This window comes from Clytia hemisphaerica, unplaced genomic scaffold, assembly GCF_902728285.1.
Source record: "Clytia hemisphaerica strain Z4C2 unplaced genomic scaffold, Clytia hemisphaerica genome assembly, whole genome shotgun sequence".
Classification (NCBI taxonomy): domain Eukaryota; kingdom Metazoa; phylum Cnidaria; class Hydrozoa; order Leptothecata; family Clytiidae; genus Clytia; species Clytia hemisphaerica.
This window is the reverse complement of record NW_027104175.1, coordinates 1,096,749-1,112,848: the sequence shown is the minus strand read 5'-3', so window position 1 is coordinate 1,112,848 and position 16,100 is coordinate 1,096,749. Positions and strand designations below refer to the sequence as shown.

At 38.1% G+C, this 16,100-nt stretch overlaps 2 protein-coding genes across 2 annotated transcripts in view; one reads left to right on the top strand and one right to left on the bottom strand.

Annotated features, from left to right (window-relative positions):
* Positions 1 to 13,225, top strand: part of LOC136814444 (uncharacterized) — a 41,016-nt gene extending 27,791 nt beyond the window's left edge. The window contains exons 35-49 of the mRNA XM_067070992.1: positions 102 to 434; positions 573 to 848; positions 968 to 1,255; positions 1,590 to 1,922; positions 2,128 to 2,403; positions 3,051 to 3,338; positions 3,490 to 3,783; positions 4,030 to 7,233; positions 7,530 to 7,844; positions 9,143 to 9,178; positions 9,742 to 10,053; positions 10,653 to 10,952; positions 11,152 to 11,445; positions 11,631 to 11,963; positions 12,336 to 13,225. Coding sequence (XP_066927093.1) covers positions 102 to 434; positions 573 to 848; positions 968 to 1,255; positions 1,590 to 1,922; positions 2,128 to 2,403; positions 3,051 to 3,338; positions 3,490 to 3,783; positions 4,030 to 7,233; positions 7,530 to 7,844; positions 9,143 to 9,178; positions 9,742 to 10,053; positions 10,653 to 10,952; positions 11,152 to 11,445; positions 11,631 to 11,963; positions 12,336 to 12,928 — 7,475 coding nt within the window. The 3' untranslated portion in view covers positions 12,929 to 13,225. The remainder of the gene's footprint in view (positions 1 to 101; positions 435 to 572; positions 849 to 967; positions 1,256 to 1,589; positions 1,923 to 2,127; positions 2,404 to 3,050; positions 3,339 to 3,489; positions 3,784 to 4,029; positions 7,234 to 7,529; positions 7,845 to 9,142; positions 9,179 to 9,741; positions 10,054 to 10,652; positions 10,953 to 11,151; positions 11,446 to 11,630; positions 11,964 to 12,335) is intronic.
* A 597-nt stretch (positions 13,226 to 13,822) lies between these two features.
* On the bottom strand, positions 13,823 to 15,138 carry LOC136814463 (melatonin receptor type 1A-like). Its single transcript, XM_067071015.1, has one exon. The coding sequence runs from the start codon at positions 15,115 to 15,117 to the stop codon at positions 13,891 to 13,893; it is 1,227 nt and encodes a 408-aa protein (XP_066927116.1). The 5' UTR covers positions 15,118 to 15,138; the 3' UTR covers positions 13,823 to 13,890.
* Positions 15,139 to 16,100: the final 962 nt, after the last annotated feature.

Sequence of the window (16,100 nt, the reverse complement as noted above, 5' to 3'; positions counted from 1 at the left end):
AAAATCATAAAATCATGGAGTAGTAGGCAAGAAGCTTTCAGTTTTAATAGAAATATACATAAAAACCTAGAAAGTGATCAATCATAAATTTATTCCCAAAGGTTCAGAGACAGGATGGGCGGACCAAGCAGTTCTTCACTTGAAACTCACTTTCAACAACAAGAGATCGTCACCTTTACGCATCGTCAGCAAAATTGATAACCGTCAACAATCAACTATCGTTCAACCCAACTCAAAACATCTCATCCAAGATATCCTCGTTCGATTGGCTATCAATGATGACGTCATTGAGAAGGAAACTAGTTTCCAGTTCTTTGACGAGGAGACTGGAAACCAGCTGTTAATTGGCGGGAAACGAAAGCTTGACTTGCCTTATCAATTAGTCGGTGAAAATGTTTATCGTGTAATTAAAGCCTTCGATATTGATGAAAAAAGTAAGGCTCTATCTGCATTTTCAATGAATACCATTCAGTAACTTACAAAAACGTTTCAAATTTCCCCTGATCCTTAAAAAATAGAATCCTGCATCATAGAAACTTAAAGATCTCTTATTCACTTTCTTTTCGATTTAGCTCAACACATTTACGGCTACCGTCAAATCGAATTAGACGTTTTCAACAAAAATGCTGAATCAGCAAAAATGACGTACACACAAAACGGAGAGAAAGTCCCTTTCACTGTTGATGGAAATTCAAATCGATTAATTACATTCGAATATCCGATGTATTCACAATATGAACGGTTGTCAATAGCGACCAAACAATTGTTGGATATCAATGGTCGTGGACAATCTTTCCAAATCCCATTCTCCAAAGATGTTTATGCCATGATCTTCTTGACCAAAAAACGTAAGATTTCAACTCCCCTTAAAATGAGTTCAAGTTTATTAAGCATAGTAAAAATTCAAAAGTATGAACAGATTCTTTCAACTCTTATGTCAATCATACAGCCTTGTTTCTTTTTGTAGCAATCGACGGTAGATTGACTAGTTTCCAGATCTCCAACACACTCAACGAACCAATCACAATTCGTTGGTTATTGAAAGACATTCGAAAATCAACAAACATCCCTGCTGGTGGACACAAAATCTTTTATTTCTACTTACCAAAAGATACACAACAAATTTCACTATCAGCCGTGTCGAGTTCTTCCAATAAACCAGTCATGCTTGGTGGAGAGGATGTCTACCAGATCCCACTGGGAGAAGAAAACGAACGACCGAGCGACAATACGCCAAAATCAATCGTGGTATCAGGTAATTAAAATCGTTTTCACAACTACCCGATCGAATCTTGCCTTAGCAGAAACTGTTTCTTTGAAATTGTCATTACTACAGTTCATTTAGAAATAATTTACAGTGAAGTCTCTTTAACTCGAATCTCTTTAACTCGAACCTCCTTAACTCGAACAAGTTTATTTGTCCTTTTAGTTAACAATGCCTTCTAAACAGTTTCCATAACTCAATCAAATTTGTGTTCCCTGTGCAATTTCGAGTTATGGACACTCCACCATATATTTGTATTAAAAAGTGAATTTAACCTAAGCGTTGTTTATCCCTACAATGTGGATTTCATTCTCCACTTTTTCAGATCCAGATTCAACGAAAGACGAAGACAAATCACCAAAAAGTCCTTCGACTACAAACAAACCACGTTTCATATCCATTCATTTCGTCAACCGTGAGAATAAACATGTTTTGATCAAATTCCATGTTCCATCAGATCGAAGCATTCAAATCGCTCCTGTTCTCATTGATGCCAAGTCTACACGAAGGGCTTACATCCAATTCCCTAATGGTGTTGAGAATATGGTGGCCCAAGCTTTCCATTTGGATCAGATGTTAAGAGTGAATGGAAGACCTTCAATGACTTTGAGACCAAGATCCGTCGACCAATTTGAATACGTTGTTATCGAAAGACCTGGTAAGCTGATTACATTGGGATATCTTTTAAGATCTGCAGAATGGTTAAGAAAGTCTGTTTCATCCTTTTTATCACATTTTAGTTCTTATATTGTAAGATTTTGCTTTGGTTTCTTACACGTTCGAACTCAACAAATTGTGTTTTTGTAAACTATTGTTTGGAAATCTCTCAGTAATCACAACGGCCTTCTTCGTTTCTTTCCCAGAACTAGTGCCAAAAGAACAACAAGTCGATGTGGACGTCCGAAATAATTTGAACGAAGAAATTATCGTTCACTGGATTGAAAGTGGAGAGAAGAAATCCACCACAATTCCCGCCAATGACAGGGGTGTTGCTTTGGTAACCAAAGGTGATCAACCAATCAGAATGCAAGCTACAACTAAAGATGGTAGACCAGTTTACATCAATGGACAGAATCTCTTCACTTTGGATGATTCGCAGCCTTCGGGAAAAAATCGTGTTTTTGTACAAACTGGAAAAGGTATGAAACCGAATATGAATCCCACGTCCACGTGATGTCTTTTGACCAATGAAATCGCGAGAATCTTACTGATGCGGGATAATCACTGACCTTTATATACCCTGGACCAAGCTTCTCAATCCCAGCCAAGCAAAATTTTTGATCGGAGTTTTTTTGAAAAGTGGTACCCTAATGGCGGCACTACTCGATAGCGGTGTAAATGCATCGGGAGCGCTAGGTCTACTTTTTCTCAAATTTTTTTGGTGATGTAGCGGCGTTAGACGTTAATTTTTAACATTGCAATGGCTTCTTCTTGGGTATCAATTCCAAAAAAACTCCAATCAAAGATGGCGGATATTGCTTGGTCCAGGGATATATAAAGGTCAGTGGGGATAATAGGCATATTCTGTAGCAGTATTTATCTAACGTATAACGTAGCGCTGTACAGCAGTGAATTTTGAAAATTTCAATAGATATCGGATCTGTTTAATAAATGTGATGTTGGTATTGAAGCGTTACTCTCTTTTTAGCGAGTCTTTGCCCATTGCGGATTAATTTTGGAGTATCGACAAGGGATCTTTTTACAGACAATACAAGGCACTGCTAGGCTTCTACACTCCAAAAAGAACTGTTTGCCTATATGAGTTTTCTTCTTTGATGTTTTGTAGAAATAGGTGAGGAACAACCGTATTACAACTACCTCCAGATGAAAAACGTTCTTCCAAATGACGTCAATTTGTTCTGGCAATGGCGTGGCATCGGTTACATTACTAAAATACCTGCAAATTCACTCGTCTTTCTCCGAATGCATGTCAGACGGGAGGATGCTTTGAAAGATTTCAGTTTTACGGCGCAAAGAAATAATGATCGCTCGCGCGTCATGTTGAACGGACAAAGAAGATTTGTAACGCGTCCGAATCGAGTGCCAAGTTACAGAATGGTGGAGTTGAGTGCAGGTGAGATTAGGTTTAAAGTATTAGATTAATTGGAGGACTTTGCTGTAGCCTTTGCTATTTGTGGCTGAGCTTCCTTTTAATTGCAAAAACTCGTTCTCCAAGATTGGTCTAATCCCAAACATTTTCAACTTGTTGTTCTTTTCTTTTATAGATGAAATTGGAAGACCTTACCGCATGGTCTTGAACGCTGTCAACAAACTTCCGGTCCCCATCAATCTCCTTTGGGAACAAGATGGCGTCAAAAATGTACTGTATGTTCAACCAGGTGATAAAGTAACCATCGATCAACCCGTTGCTAACAAAAACAAAATCATTTTGACCGCCTTTGAAGCTGGAACAAGCAACAGTGTACTGGTAAATGGTGCACGAGAATTTAGCCTGAATCCGTCTTCAAGTGACAACACAGAAGAACCATCGCCACCTCAAGATATCAATTTGACACAAGGTATTTTTTTAGTCTCCTATTCAAAAGTTTAGTTGTAGCCTTTTTCTCTACACGTTAAATAATGTTAAATTTGGATAATTTGTACTACTCATTTTTCACCGTATCATTATGGATAGGAATGATTCTTAATACTCTCTCTGACAATTTTTCAGTGAAAATCTTAGTGTTCTTATTTTCTACTAGGTTACATCTTCACTCTAAATTTTCTGCAAGCTCGTTCATTCAACATTTTCTGTCTTTTTTTAGAACCATCCATCTATTTCTACCGCCTTTACGTCACCGACCAAAGTGGAATGGGTCGACCAACCACTATCCAATGGCTCGTTGATGGTCAAGTAACTGAAACTATCCGTTTACCTAGCAACGCTGATCGTTATCCAATCACAAAACGGTTCTCGCTTAAACCAGGACAGAAGGTGCAAATTCGAGCATTTAATGGAGACAAAGCAAATCCTCAACAACTCTACGTCAACGAGCGTTTGACCTTTGACCCCAATCAAGTGACCTCAAATTACCATGGTGACGCAATAACCATTGGAGAACCAATCAGTCGCCGCTTATATTATTTCAGACTCCTCGTCAGTAATTTGAACAGTAAATTTGCTGTTTTGAAATGGGATTTACCTGCACGTGAAGGCGTCATAACGCATTCCCGTATCATCCCTGCGTTTTACTTCAATTACGTGGTCTTCGCAAACGTCGAGGCTTACGAACAACCCAGTGAAATAACGTTAACGTCTTACGTGAACGGTACCAAGCAACAATTATACACAAACGACCAAAAATCATTCCCAGTCAACGCTGTAAGTCAGAAGAGACCGACGTTTTACAAGATCTACATTTCCCGACAAGTGACCATTCGTAACGAAACAATGCTTTTTAACAACCCAACCAACGAAGATATACAAGTCACATGGCAAACATTCGGTAATCGCGGAACTACCATTGTTCCGGCTAAATCAACAAATTACCGTGTTCCGGTCAGCCTTACCGGCGGTTTCCGTAGTCAAAGCATTCTTCTTCGAGCGCAAAATATTGACGGTGAAAAAGCTCTGATTAACTCGAATCGTGTCATCAACATTCGCCTTCCACGCAACAAACCGTTTATCATCGACTATCCGTATAAAAACATCATTTTCAATAACAGTTTATCTTCGGATGTCACCATTAAGGGAGTACCGGGTGGAATTATGCAGACTATCCGGGCTGGTGAAGATATCAACTTCCGAATTGCTTTAAGAACCATCCCAAAAAGTGGAATCACTTTCACAGCTGTCAATCAACTCGATGATACTCCAACGAAAATCAATGGAAAAGACAGTGTGGTAATGCGTCCGGATAATTTGATTGCTCGGTATAGTATTGGAGCGATACGACCCATTTCTCGTGAATATTTCATCAAATTATGGCTGACCAATAATCACACCAATAACGTCGCTTTAAAATGGACCGAAGGATCGTGGCAACGCGTTTTTGCTTTCCAACCCAACTTCAACGGCGAAACAGTTTTATCCTTCAACTCAGATGCTCCCGTCACGTTATCTGGAAATGACGTCAATACTAATAACTATGTTTATTTGAATCGACGCCAAGAATTGGTTATCCGCCCAACATCCTCTGTGAAGTACGCAACAAATGTTGTAATCTCTGGGGAAATCGCTCTTTATGATTATTTCTATCGTTTAATTGTCAACAATGAACGAAACACGGATGTTGATATTGTTTTGAAATCACCTAAAGAAACGACTCGCTCTGATGTACCAGCACTGAGATTCAAATACACCATAAACACACCATTGTTTAACCTCGATCTCGGTCCAAAACAACCCATTCAAATATACGCCTTCATGAAGGACGGAACACCACTTTACGTCAATGGAAAAGATTACGTCGACGTTCTCCCGTCTCTTAACGACGATGAAGCTACAGTTATCAATGTTGGAAAAGAAATCCCACGACGTCTTTTTTTCTATTCCTTCCAAGTATCTAGCCCGGTTGGTAAAGACGTTATTTTACGTTACCAACTTCCTGACGGCGTGTCTCGTCTTACTCGTATCCCAGCACCATCAAAGGACCGTAAAGAATTCTATTCTGTGATTATCCCATACAAGAGTATGAAACATCCTTCCCCCGTTGTTGTTTACGCTTACGATGAAAATGACAATAAACCAATGCTCATAAACGGCGTCAAATCGCTTACCGTTGAGCCGTCAAATAATCAAAACCGAGAGCATGTTGTTTATATTACCGAAACTGACACACCGGGGTCGTTACCCGCTAGAGGTCCGGAATTTGAGTACAATTACATAGGTGAACTCGTTAACCCAAATTCACAAGCTGTCCAACTCACATGGACTCAAGGAGGACAAACACAGGATTTCCGTGTAGAGCCGAACTCTAAAACCGAAATCTCTTTCAAAGTCAAACAGAACGCACAAAAACCGATTCCAGTTGAGCTGAGAGCTTCATCCGTCGATGGCAAGAGTCTACCTCTAAACCAGGTTTCAGTATACTATCTCAAACCTAGTGAAGCTGGAGACAAAGTCCCCGTCATTCATATCGGCCATATTGCGCAATTCGTCGTTTACGTCACAAACAATCTAAACGTGGATGGTGAATTACAACACCAAGTTGGTGATAAAACACAAAAATACAGTGTGAAAGCTAACGCGGTTCGATCTGAAATTATGATAAAGAATCCAAGTGTTGATTCTGAGCATCAATTCACCGCATTTTCAGCAATGTACAGACGGTCGTTAGCCATCAATCAAAAATCTGACTTCATCTTCAGCCCGAGAAACGTTCAACCGAATTCTCAAGGACTAATCACGCTCAATTTAGACATTTCTGGATTAACAGTCTATTACGTCATACAGGTTGAAAACATGCAACTCTATCCAGTCACACTAGCCTGGACATTAGACGGACGCCGTGGTTTCCAACAACTCGGTGGAAAGTCAAACTCTAAGTTGGTCATTCGTAATGAAAACCCACAATCTGAGAAACCAGGCCCTATCGCGATTTCGTGTTATCGGCCAACTAGGGATAGACGTATCCCGATGTACATTAACAATAAGAAAACATTCACTGCAAACCCCGTCTATGATATTGATACGGCACAACGGGCCGTCATCAGTGCCGATTTAGAACCGACACGTCAAAATTTCATCCGTTTTGACGTCACAAACTACGTCAACAATGATGTTGCTTTATATTGGTCTCAAGGTGGAGAAATCGATTTCGAAAGAAGTACCAACTTCCGACGAATCAATGCAGGTCAACAAAACAAACAAATCAAAATTTCGTTCCCCTTACAACAGACAGGTCAAGTTCAGATTATGGCTTATGATTCGGCGAACCGACAAATTTTGAGGCTTAACAACCGGCAACGACTTTTCATCCAACCAACAGAAAATGCAAACGTTATGAGAGTGATCATCACGGAAAAAGGTATAAAAATCAATCTATCCTTTTTTTCTATTCTTGTCTCAATTCCCTTTCTGGAAGCAAGCTTACCTTAAATCTCGCATTGAAATATATTCATGCTATGCACCATTGCAATGTCTTCCATGGAGCCAACAGCTGATTGGTTGAAGGTGACGTATCGACTGATTTTACGTCACTTAGAACCAATCAACTATTAGGTCCGTGATGAAATGTCAGAAGACATTGCAGTGGTGCATATCACGAATTACTAAGAAAAACTTCTTTCAGTTAAATCACCACTATCTCTCTTCTATTTATAGCATCGGCATTGTCAGACCCACAAAATACCTACTACTTCAATTTACAAATTAAGAATTACAATCAAAATCCCATTCAACTTCAATACAGACAAGCTGGTTCAGATGGGTCTTTCCAACGAATCGATATCCCTGCTTTGTACCATCAATGGTTTTATCTACCCTTTAATCGCATTGAGAATTTCCCAATGTCGGTACACTTTAGAGTGTATGATACTGTCGACCGCCGTTATGTGAGCATTGTTGATTACGGTGGCATGTATCTATGGCAACCAACTGGTAGATATTCTACAGAACAGCTGACTGTTGGAAATACAAGTAAGAAAAAAGAGCTATTTGACTTTTGGAAGATTTAAAGTTTTCTATAATCGAGCAGGGTTCTGGTTGTCCATTCTTTGAATTTTAAACAATAGAATTTTTGTTGATTAACGCTTGTATTTAAAGGTGTTTCCGTTTCATATCAGACACACGGGGCTCCCACAGCTCCCACAAATCTCCTCAATTCTCCTCAATTCTCCTCAATTCTCCTCAAATCTCCTACTTTTTCTTGAATTTCTCCAATATTTTCTTCAAATCTCCTCAATTAAATTTGATCAAAAATAAAAAACCATATTCAAGTATCGCTGGCCCTCTAGATGTTTCGAAAATTGATTTTCAAGAATAAAATGCAAAATTTTTTGCTCGCTTCGCTCGCACATTTTTTTACTCTAATATCACGTTTCTATTTCCTCATTGCTTTTCAATAACTCGAAATCAATGCCGTTCTGGTAAAGACAGGGGCAACAGAGTTTTTTTAAGGGGCCAAATCAATTACGAAGTTAAAGTTCAGAAACTCTGGGGGTGGGGGTGCCACTTCGGAAAATTAAGGGTCTTATTTCAAAAATAGACTATTGCCGCTATTGGTTCAGGTTGTTATAACATGTCTACATTTAAAAATCTTTTCATTTTTTTTGTAGTTTTACACTTAGAGCCACTGCTCCCCTCTAAGGACCTACCCCCCCCCCCCAAGAAGGAGACTTTGGTAAACCTTTCCTTATTATTATTACAAAATTTCAATTCAATTTTGTTTAATTCGTAAAAAGATCATTTTTACAATAAAGGAGACAATCTCAAAAGATTTTTGTGCTTCTTTAAAGGTCATTTTCAGGAAGAGCCACACCCCTATCGCATGTGTGGATCAAGCCGATATAAAACATTATCCAATTTTTTTATTGAACAGTATAGTGTTGCTTTTTTAACAACAAAAAGTATCATTTTTACTTGAAAAGAAAATCTCCTCAATTTATCTAGAAATATATAAAAAACTCCTCAAATTTTTACAGAAATCTCCTCAAAAAATGTGAAAAATCCTCCTTAATTCTCCTCAATTCTCCTTAAATTTGAAATTTTGAAAGCTGTGGGAACCCTGGCACAGTGTCTTGCTATGTTATATTATGCTGATATAAGCAAAAAATGTTTCTCTTTTCCTGTTTCTGAGCAATCTTGCTCCACATCCGTGTCAATCCAATGTGAAAAAGCTTGTGAATAAAAATTATCACAATTATCACTCTTACTTAAAAACAAAACCTTTAAATATTATAATTTTCAAACTCTTTTCTTTTCTTTTTGCAATGTAGTTCCAAAGAAGATCTACAATAACCCTCTACTACCAGGTATGTTATGGTGCTCTTTTCATAAAGGCCGGTATTCACTTGCGCGCGCTGTGATCGCACTTTTTCGAGCAAAGCTACCACGCTATCGGTCAAAAGAAAAATGAAACAATTCCATTGGCGCGATCTGACGTAACGGTTGAAAAGCGCGCTATATTTATATGACGTAATCTGTTTTCCAAGCAAAAAGAGATTGAAGCCAAAAGGTGTGATCGCAGCGCGCTGAAGCGAAGACCGGACTTAGAAACACTCATTTATCTTTCTCAAAACTTTACAACCATTTCCTCCTCTTCATATGTTTAAATAGTGTAATTATTCTCGGGCTTTTATTTCACCATGTAAAAATAAGGTGCATTATCAAATACAACTTAGATTTCCATAACTCTCTTAAGTTTTCTAAATACTCTTTACTCCCCACAAAAAAATGTGTTTTTTCTGTAACCCTTAGAGAGACTTGAGAAAGTCAAAAAAAAACAACCCTCGCCGTCCGCACATTATGATTTGATTGAAACTATTATGCTTCTAGCTATTAACTTTCTAAATACCTTTTATTTTTTCCTTTATAGAAAACGCGGACGGGTTCCCGTACTTCCTTTCGCTTCACGTTTGGAATCGTGGTGAACGTAACACACGTTTATATTGGAACGAGCCTGGATCCTCACGTCGCCGTTATCTCAGCATCCCGGCTAACAGCTTCCGCGAATACACTTACGTTGTCCGATCGAAATCTCAGTTAGCTCCTTGGATACGTATTAGCGTGGAGCGAATCACTGAAGGTGGCCGTTCATATAGACCTTTGATTGATGGCTACAAGAGCTTGGATGCTGTTCGCTTGCAACGCACCAAAAGAACACATTTCCTCTTCATTGAGCACCAACGTAAGTCTATAATGATTCACAACTAAACAGAGAGATTTCATTTTTTTTTCGTGTTCATTATACTAACTGTTCTTACTACAGTGGAGTGAACCTCTATAGCTCGAATGTCCGCTTGATTAGAACCCGGGAGGCTTCGGCAAAAAGGGTTAAGGGGATGTACCGGTGGTCAAGGTAGCTTGTTTCACCTCCGCTAGTCCCAGGTAGAGTCGAAAAAACACCAAAATAGAAAAATCAGTCCCTCGCTGTGTACCTCTTTTGGGAATTTTGAGAAAGTTTGGGAATTTCAGTCCCATTCAGGGTCACTCTTTTCGCAAATATTGGGAACATTTTTCAAAACATGAGTCCCAAGTAGGGACCTCAGTGGAACATCCTTGTCGGTCGACAAGGTAGTGCCCCTCCCCAAGGATTAGAGTAAGTATTAATAGTTAACAATGCCTTATAAATGTTATTCCACAACTCGAAATTTTCTTAACTCGAACAAAATTCTCCCGAGACTCCACTATAGTTCAAAAATAATTCGTAAATCTCATTTAAATGTTTTTTTACCCATGTTTGTGACTCTTTTTGTATGTTTCTGACATTATGTTTCAATAAAACAGGACAAAAGAACGTTCGTTACTATCGTTACGGCATCCAATTTATCAATATGGCGTCGCATGATGTCCTCTTCAAATGGAACGAAAATAACATCCAAAGAAAACAATACGTTCGTCCCTTATCATCGGCTTACTTCTACGGCGTCATGTCCGTCCCTAAAGATGGGTCCAGTGTACCAAATCTAAGAATTGAAGCTTTCAACCCGGCAACCAATGAGCGAGTTCTCTTGAACGGCGATGAATATGCAAGTTTCGAAGTCTTCGAGAAAATGAGACTAAAGACAGTCTATGTGGAATCGAACTGTAAGTAGCTTTTTGTAAATTTCATGCTTTTCTTAAAGCTCACTTTACTTTCCCTTATAAGCCAAGCAATTAAAGGTTTTTAATGAGTGTGTCAATTTTGCTTAGAAACAAAAGGTCTCTATTTGTTGGAAAGTTAAAAGGAGAATCAAGGTTTTTTATAATAAGACTTTAAAATCCACACATTTCTTTTTATTTACAGCCCCAACTATGCGCATGCGTTCATACTTTATGGGTTATGACGTCACCAATCTGTATCCTGAACCTGTCATTATGAAATGGAGGGAAGGAGACCAAGACAGGACAATGGTGGTACCCCCTGATGGTAGCATGTATTACGATACCAGTCTGGTCAGTTCCTCCCGACCTGCTGCTTTCCCGGTGTCTGCCACTTTCCAGAAGAGTGGAAAACCAGCACCAATTTATGGTCAAATGAATTACAATGTTCAATGGTCCCCTTACCGAAGAAGACATTCCATATTGATTGGTAACTTGGGTACGTCTTTGTCATCCATTTGAATAGTCGTTTAGTTTTATCAACATCCTAGGGTCCCTCGTCTGAAGTATTCGCTGCTTTACAGAACCTATCAGGGGTTAGGGGTTAGGGGTTAGTTTTAGTTTCATAAAATATGTATTTGATTCTCCTATCAAATAACGGAATTATTCTCCCTTTTCTTTCAGATTCTCCACAGAAAGTGAGCAAGCCGACCGAATACCAATTGGCTTTCAAATTGAAGAATATTGCTCAAGTACCACTCACTGTTAAGTGGACGGAAAATGGAGTTCAAAAATCAGCTAATATTGATCCAGGGCGCAAACAACAATACACAATTTCCGTGAAATCTTACACTGAGCCACCTCAATTGGTGTTCAGGGTGTATAAACAAGGAACCGATCAATTGGGAACAATCAACGGTCAGATGACGTTAGAAGCACAACCAACAGAAAATTCCTTGGTTTCACTTTGGACTTTGAACTATGGAGCATTGACGCCTGGAGAGCTACAGAAGAATGGTAAGTCCCAATCCAATTAGATCAGAATCTTCGGTTCATGTGGTGTGTTTTACACATTGAGATGAGGATGTTTACAAACTACGATTGCATAAACTGATTTACAGATGTTTCTCATATACTGTTTCGGTTGAGGATGTACGCAAACCTGGTTCTAGGGCCAAAGATTGACACAACTTTTTGAACCATCTCATCGGATGGCTAAAAAAGCAACACAGTTTTTTTAATCAAGCAATTTCTGTTATCTTTTCCACGAAGTAAACAAAACTTGAAGAACCGTGAAGAACTATAAAGATACTAAGATTAGTTGTACACATGTGGTCTATAATTATAGACTAAAAATAAAATCATTAAAATCAATTTCTTCCCTTTCAGGTCAACGTTGCGGTGACATTTTGGATGTTGCGATTCTCCTTGATTCGTCGGGAACAATGCGTGGTGGATATTCACACGCCAAAGAATTCATCAAAACGTTCGCTGATTATTACCATTTGGGTGCAAACTCAACGCATATCGGTGTCATCTCATTCAGTGAAAAAGCGCATCTACATGTACCTTTCAATGCACACCAAGAACATCTATTATTCAATGAAGACATCGATCAAATACCATTCTACGGCTACCGTACGCGTCTCGATCTCGCGTTCAAAATGGCCGACACACGATTATATGAGCCCCAATATGGCGCGCGTGACAACGCAGAAAAGATTGTGCTCCTGATCACAGACGGGCGACAGAATGATGGAGATATATCAAAAGAGAAATTAAGACTAGCCTCCCAAGCTTCTCAAGGACTTTTAAACAAAAATGTCAAAATTACGGCAATTGGATTATATGGGACAAGCGATCCTGATGAAAACATGTTGACCATTCTAACGGGATCGAAAGATAGAGTTCACGTTATAACCGAATATGAACAACTGTACTCAAATTCTTTCCTTGAAGCACTCACAGATGACATTTGTTAAGAGCCTTAATAAAATTCTATGAAATAAGGGTGTACACTGTGCCCTTTAAAACAAAATTTATTGACAATTTTTCTACATATTATTGTGCATATATTTAGCTGAAAATTGCAAATTTAAAACTACTTCTTACAGAGCTCCTCATTTTTTGAACGAGGGTTAATATTTTTGATATATTACATTTTTTACATGACAAAGTATAAATAAAGAAAAAGAGACTAAAAAATATTTTATACTAATTATAAGACACTTTGTTATAAATATTTTTCTACTAAAAAAAATATTTCTATTGAAAATTTACTTTGTTGTGTTTGATTGTTCGATTCCTTTTTGGTGAATTCTGGTCAAGGTTAAGAACACGCTGCCAGTCAATTACACACACTCTTGCCCTAAACCAAACGGGACTACTGGTTAGTGAATAATCATTATGCAATTAGCCATGAGATAGTTAAAATAATTGCAAGTAAATCCGATTAATTTTTGAAATATATCTATAAAACACTCTCCGACCGCTTTAAGAGTAAAAGCGATTTTGTTAGTGTACTGAAAACACAGTGTTCCTTTAAATATTGGGTTGGTTAAACGCATCTCATTATCATCATAAAGTATTATCCGTATTTGTATGAACTTAACACAACGTCAAAAATACATCCAGTCAACACCCATATTCATGATATGCACCATTACAATGTCTTCTGACATTACACCACATATTAACTATGATTTTACGTCACTTACAACCAATCAGCTGTTGGGTCAATGGTGTGATGTCGAGGACATTGTAGTGATGCATATAAATGAATAACGTTAGATGAACGTCAAAGTTAAGCTGTTTGGAAGCTATCCATAGAACTGATAGTGTCATACAGAGCTTCATTCAAGATACTGTACAGGACCTTGACAATGAAAGAAATTTTCTTTTGACTTTTTGAAAGTCAGGATCAATTAGAGGTGCTGACTATCCATTAAACTTTTGTAAATGACTTGTTATGTACACCAGTAACCTTCCGCATACTAGGACTTGCAGCCAACTCAGATGTACTTCCTGTGATGCTTGAATCTGTCGGGATTGATGATAACCTGAGTGATTGCTTTCTTTTCCTACCGGTCGCACGCTGCCATATATTAGCTGAGGTTTCAGATGACAAAAACATGATCAAAGGATTGATAAAACTGTTGATAAACAACATGATCCGCATCAGCTGTATAAAGAAAGGCGTAATGAGATGTAGAGCAACCAGGTTGCACACCATACCTACAACAAAAGGCCCCCAACACACGATGAAGAAAATTATGATCAAAGCAAACATGCGCTGCACCCTCATCTCTCGTTTCATGGATAATTGCAGCTGCATTTCACGAGCTTTATCTTTTGGATTGGCTTGAATGAAATGTCGGTGTTGGTTGTAATATTTATTCACCTTTAACATGATTTTCGCTTGTAATATCAGAACCAAAATGACAGGTACCACAAAGTATAACAATACAACAGCCCAAATGTATCCTCGGGTTAAGGAAAATTTGAAAGCGCAAAACTCCAAACGTTCGTTATGAAATTGTCCACCAATGCCAACAGCTGGAAAGAGTGCCGGTAGCGAAACGAAAAAGGAAGCGAGGCAAACTAAAAAGGCTCGCTTAATAGTCATTATCTCTTTATACTGTAAAATGTAGCTGAAATAGATCGCTCGGTCGATACTTACGGAGACGACGTTCGTTCCGGCTAAAGCAATACCGAAAATCGTAATTGCGTTTACGATGCGACACCAAACAATATCTTTCTGCCATTGCGATCCATAAACTTCGGTTATCTTAATCGGGACAACAATAAACCCGATGAAGAAATCGGCAAATGCTAACGAGAATATAAATACCGAGCTGGGTTGTCGTTTTTTGTATGCCGACGGTAGAACGAACGAATAACCGATAATCGTTAAGACGATAGTGACGTAATAGAATGGTAACGTGCTTCGATCATTTAAGAGATGTTTCTTGGTTTGCGGTTCCGAAATGGTTGAGCAGTTTGAAGATGTTTCATTAGTGCAGTCACGTGATTGTAAAGCTGTGATATTATTGGTCAAGTTCATATCACGTGACAAGATAACTGAAGTGTGATTGGTTGAATTCACATTTGATTGTTGATGTGTGGCGAGGATAACACAAAGAGCAAGAAATGAATGCTTGATCTTTGTCATTATGTTTTGGTGTAATGATCTAAGCCTATAATAAACAATAAACCTTATTCAATCATTTTCATAGCGGCCTAGTCTGGAAGAAAAACAGAAATCCAACGAGCGTTTTAAATGTTTTACTGCAGTGCTTTCTCATACAAAAACTTTCCTTGCATTCTGAGAAAGCTCTGTTGTTTTGTATTCCGAAATTAAATGGATTTTTTAAAATTTTATCACACAAACCATGCAAGAAAATCTATTGGCTGTTCACTCTTAAAAGGTCCAAATTTTGGATTCCAAATAAGCTTTTGAGTGATATGAACGGCAGCGCACGCGCCTGCGAATAAATCGGTCGAACGAGCATTTCAAATCATTGCGTTCGACCTTACATTTTCAAATCATTGCCTGCTAGGAAAAAGGGAGATTAACTATGAGGTTTATATTGATTACGACTTTATCCACAACAAGTACCCTGTGTTAAAAAACTGCTAAAACCGAAAGAACATTAAGTATTTTCACCATAAGAAAACTCTGGATAAAGTATTTTAGATTCTACCTATATTGGTGCCAGCGAATGAACTATTTCATCTTTTTACACCTTTTTACACCTTTTTACACATTCTACAAAAGAAATATTTAAAATGTTAATTTTTATACTTTGCTTGTATATTCTCTTTGATAACTACATCCTACACTCAGAAAAATTTGAAATTTGAGATCCAACTGCTAGAGCTTTAATATTCATCGTTTTATAGATTATTTTCCAAAAAGTCTCTCATTTTTAAGTCTGTTACAGCCTCCCTCACGAATGTTAGCGAGGACATTTCAATTTTCTGACAACACAAACTTGATACCGAATTAATTAGCAATTTTCGTAATCATGATGGATCAAGAAATTGGAATTTAATAAGTGCTTATAAAAATAAAACCAAATCCTAAAAATAGTTAAAAAAATCTTTTCACACCAAACCAACCAGATAATCAAAATAGACTAAAGACTAAAATAG

Excerpts from the sequence above, each read along its gene's own strand:
- LOC136814463 (XM_067071015.1), bottom strand. The coding sequence starts at position 15,117 with ATGACAAAGATCAAGCATTCATTTCTTGCTCTTTGTGTTATCCTCGCC.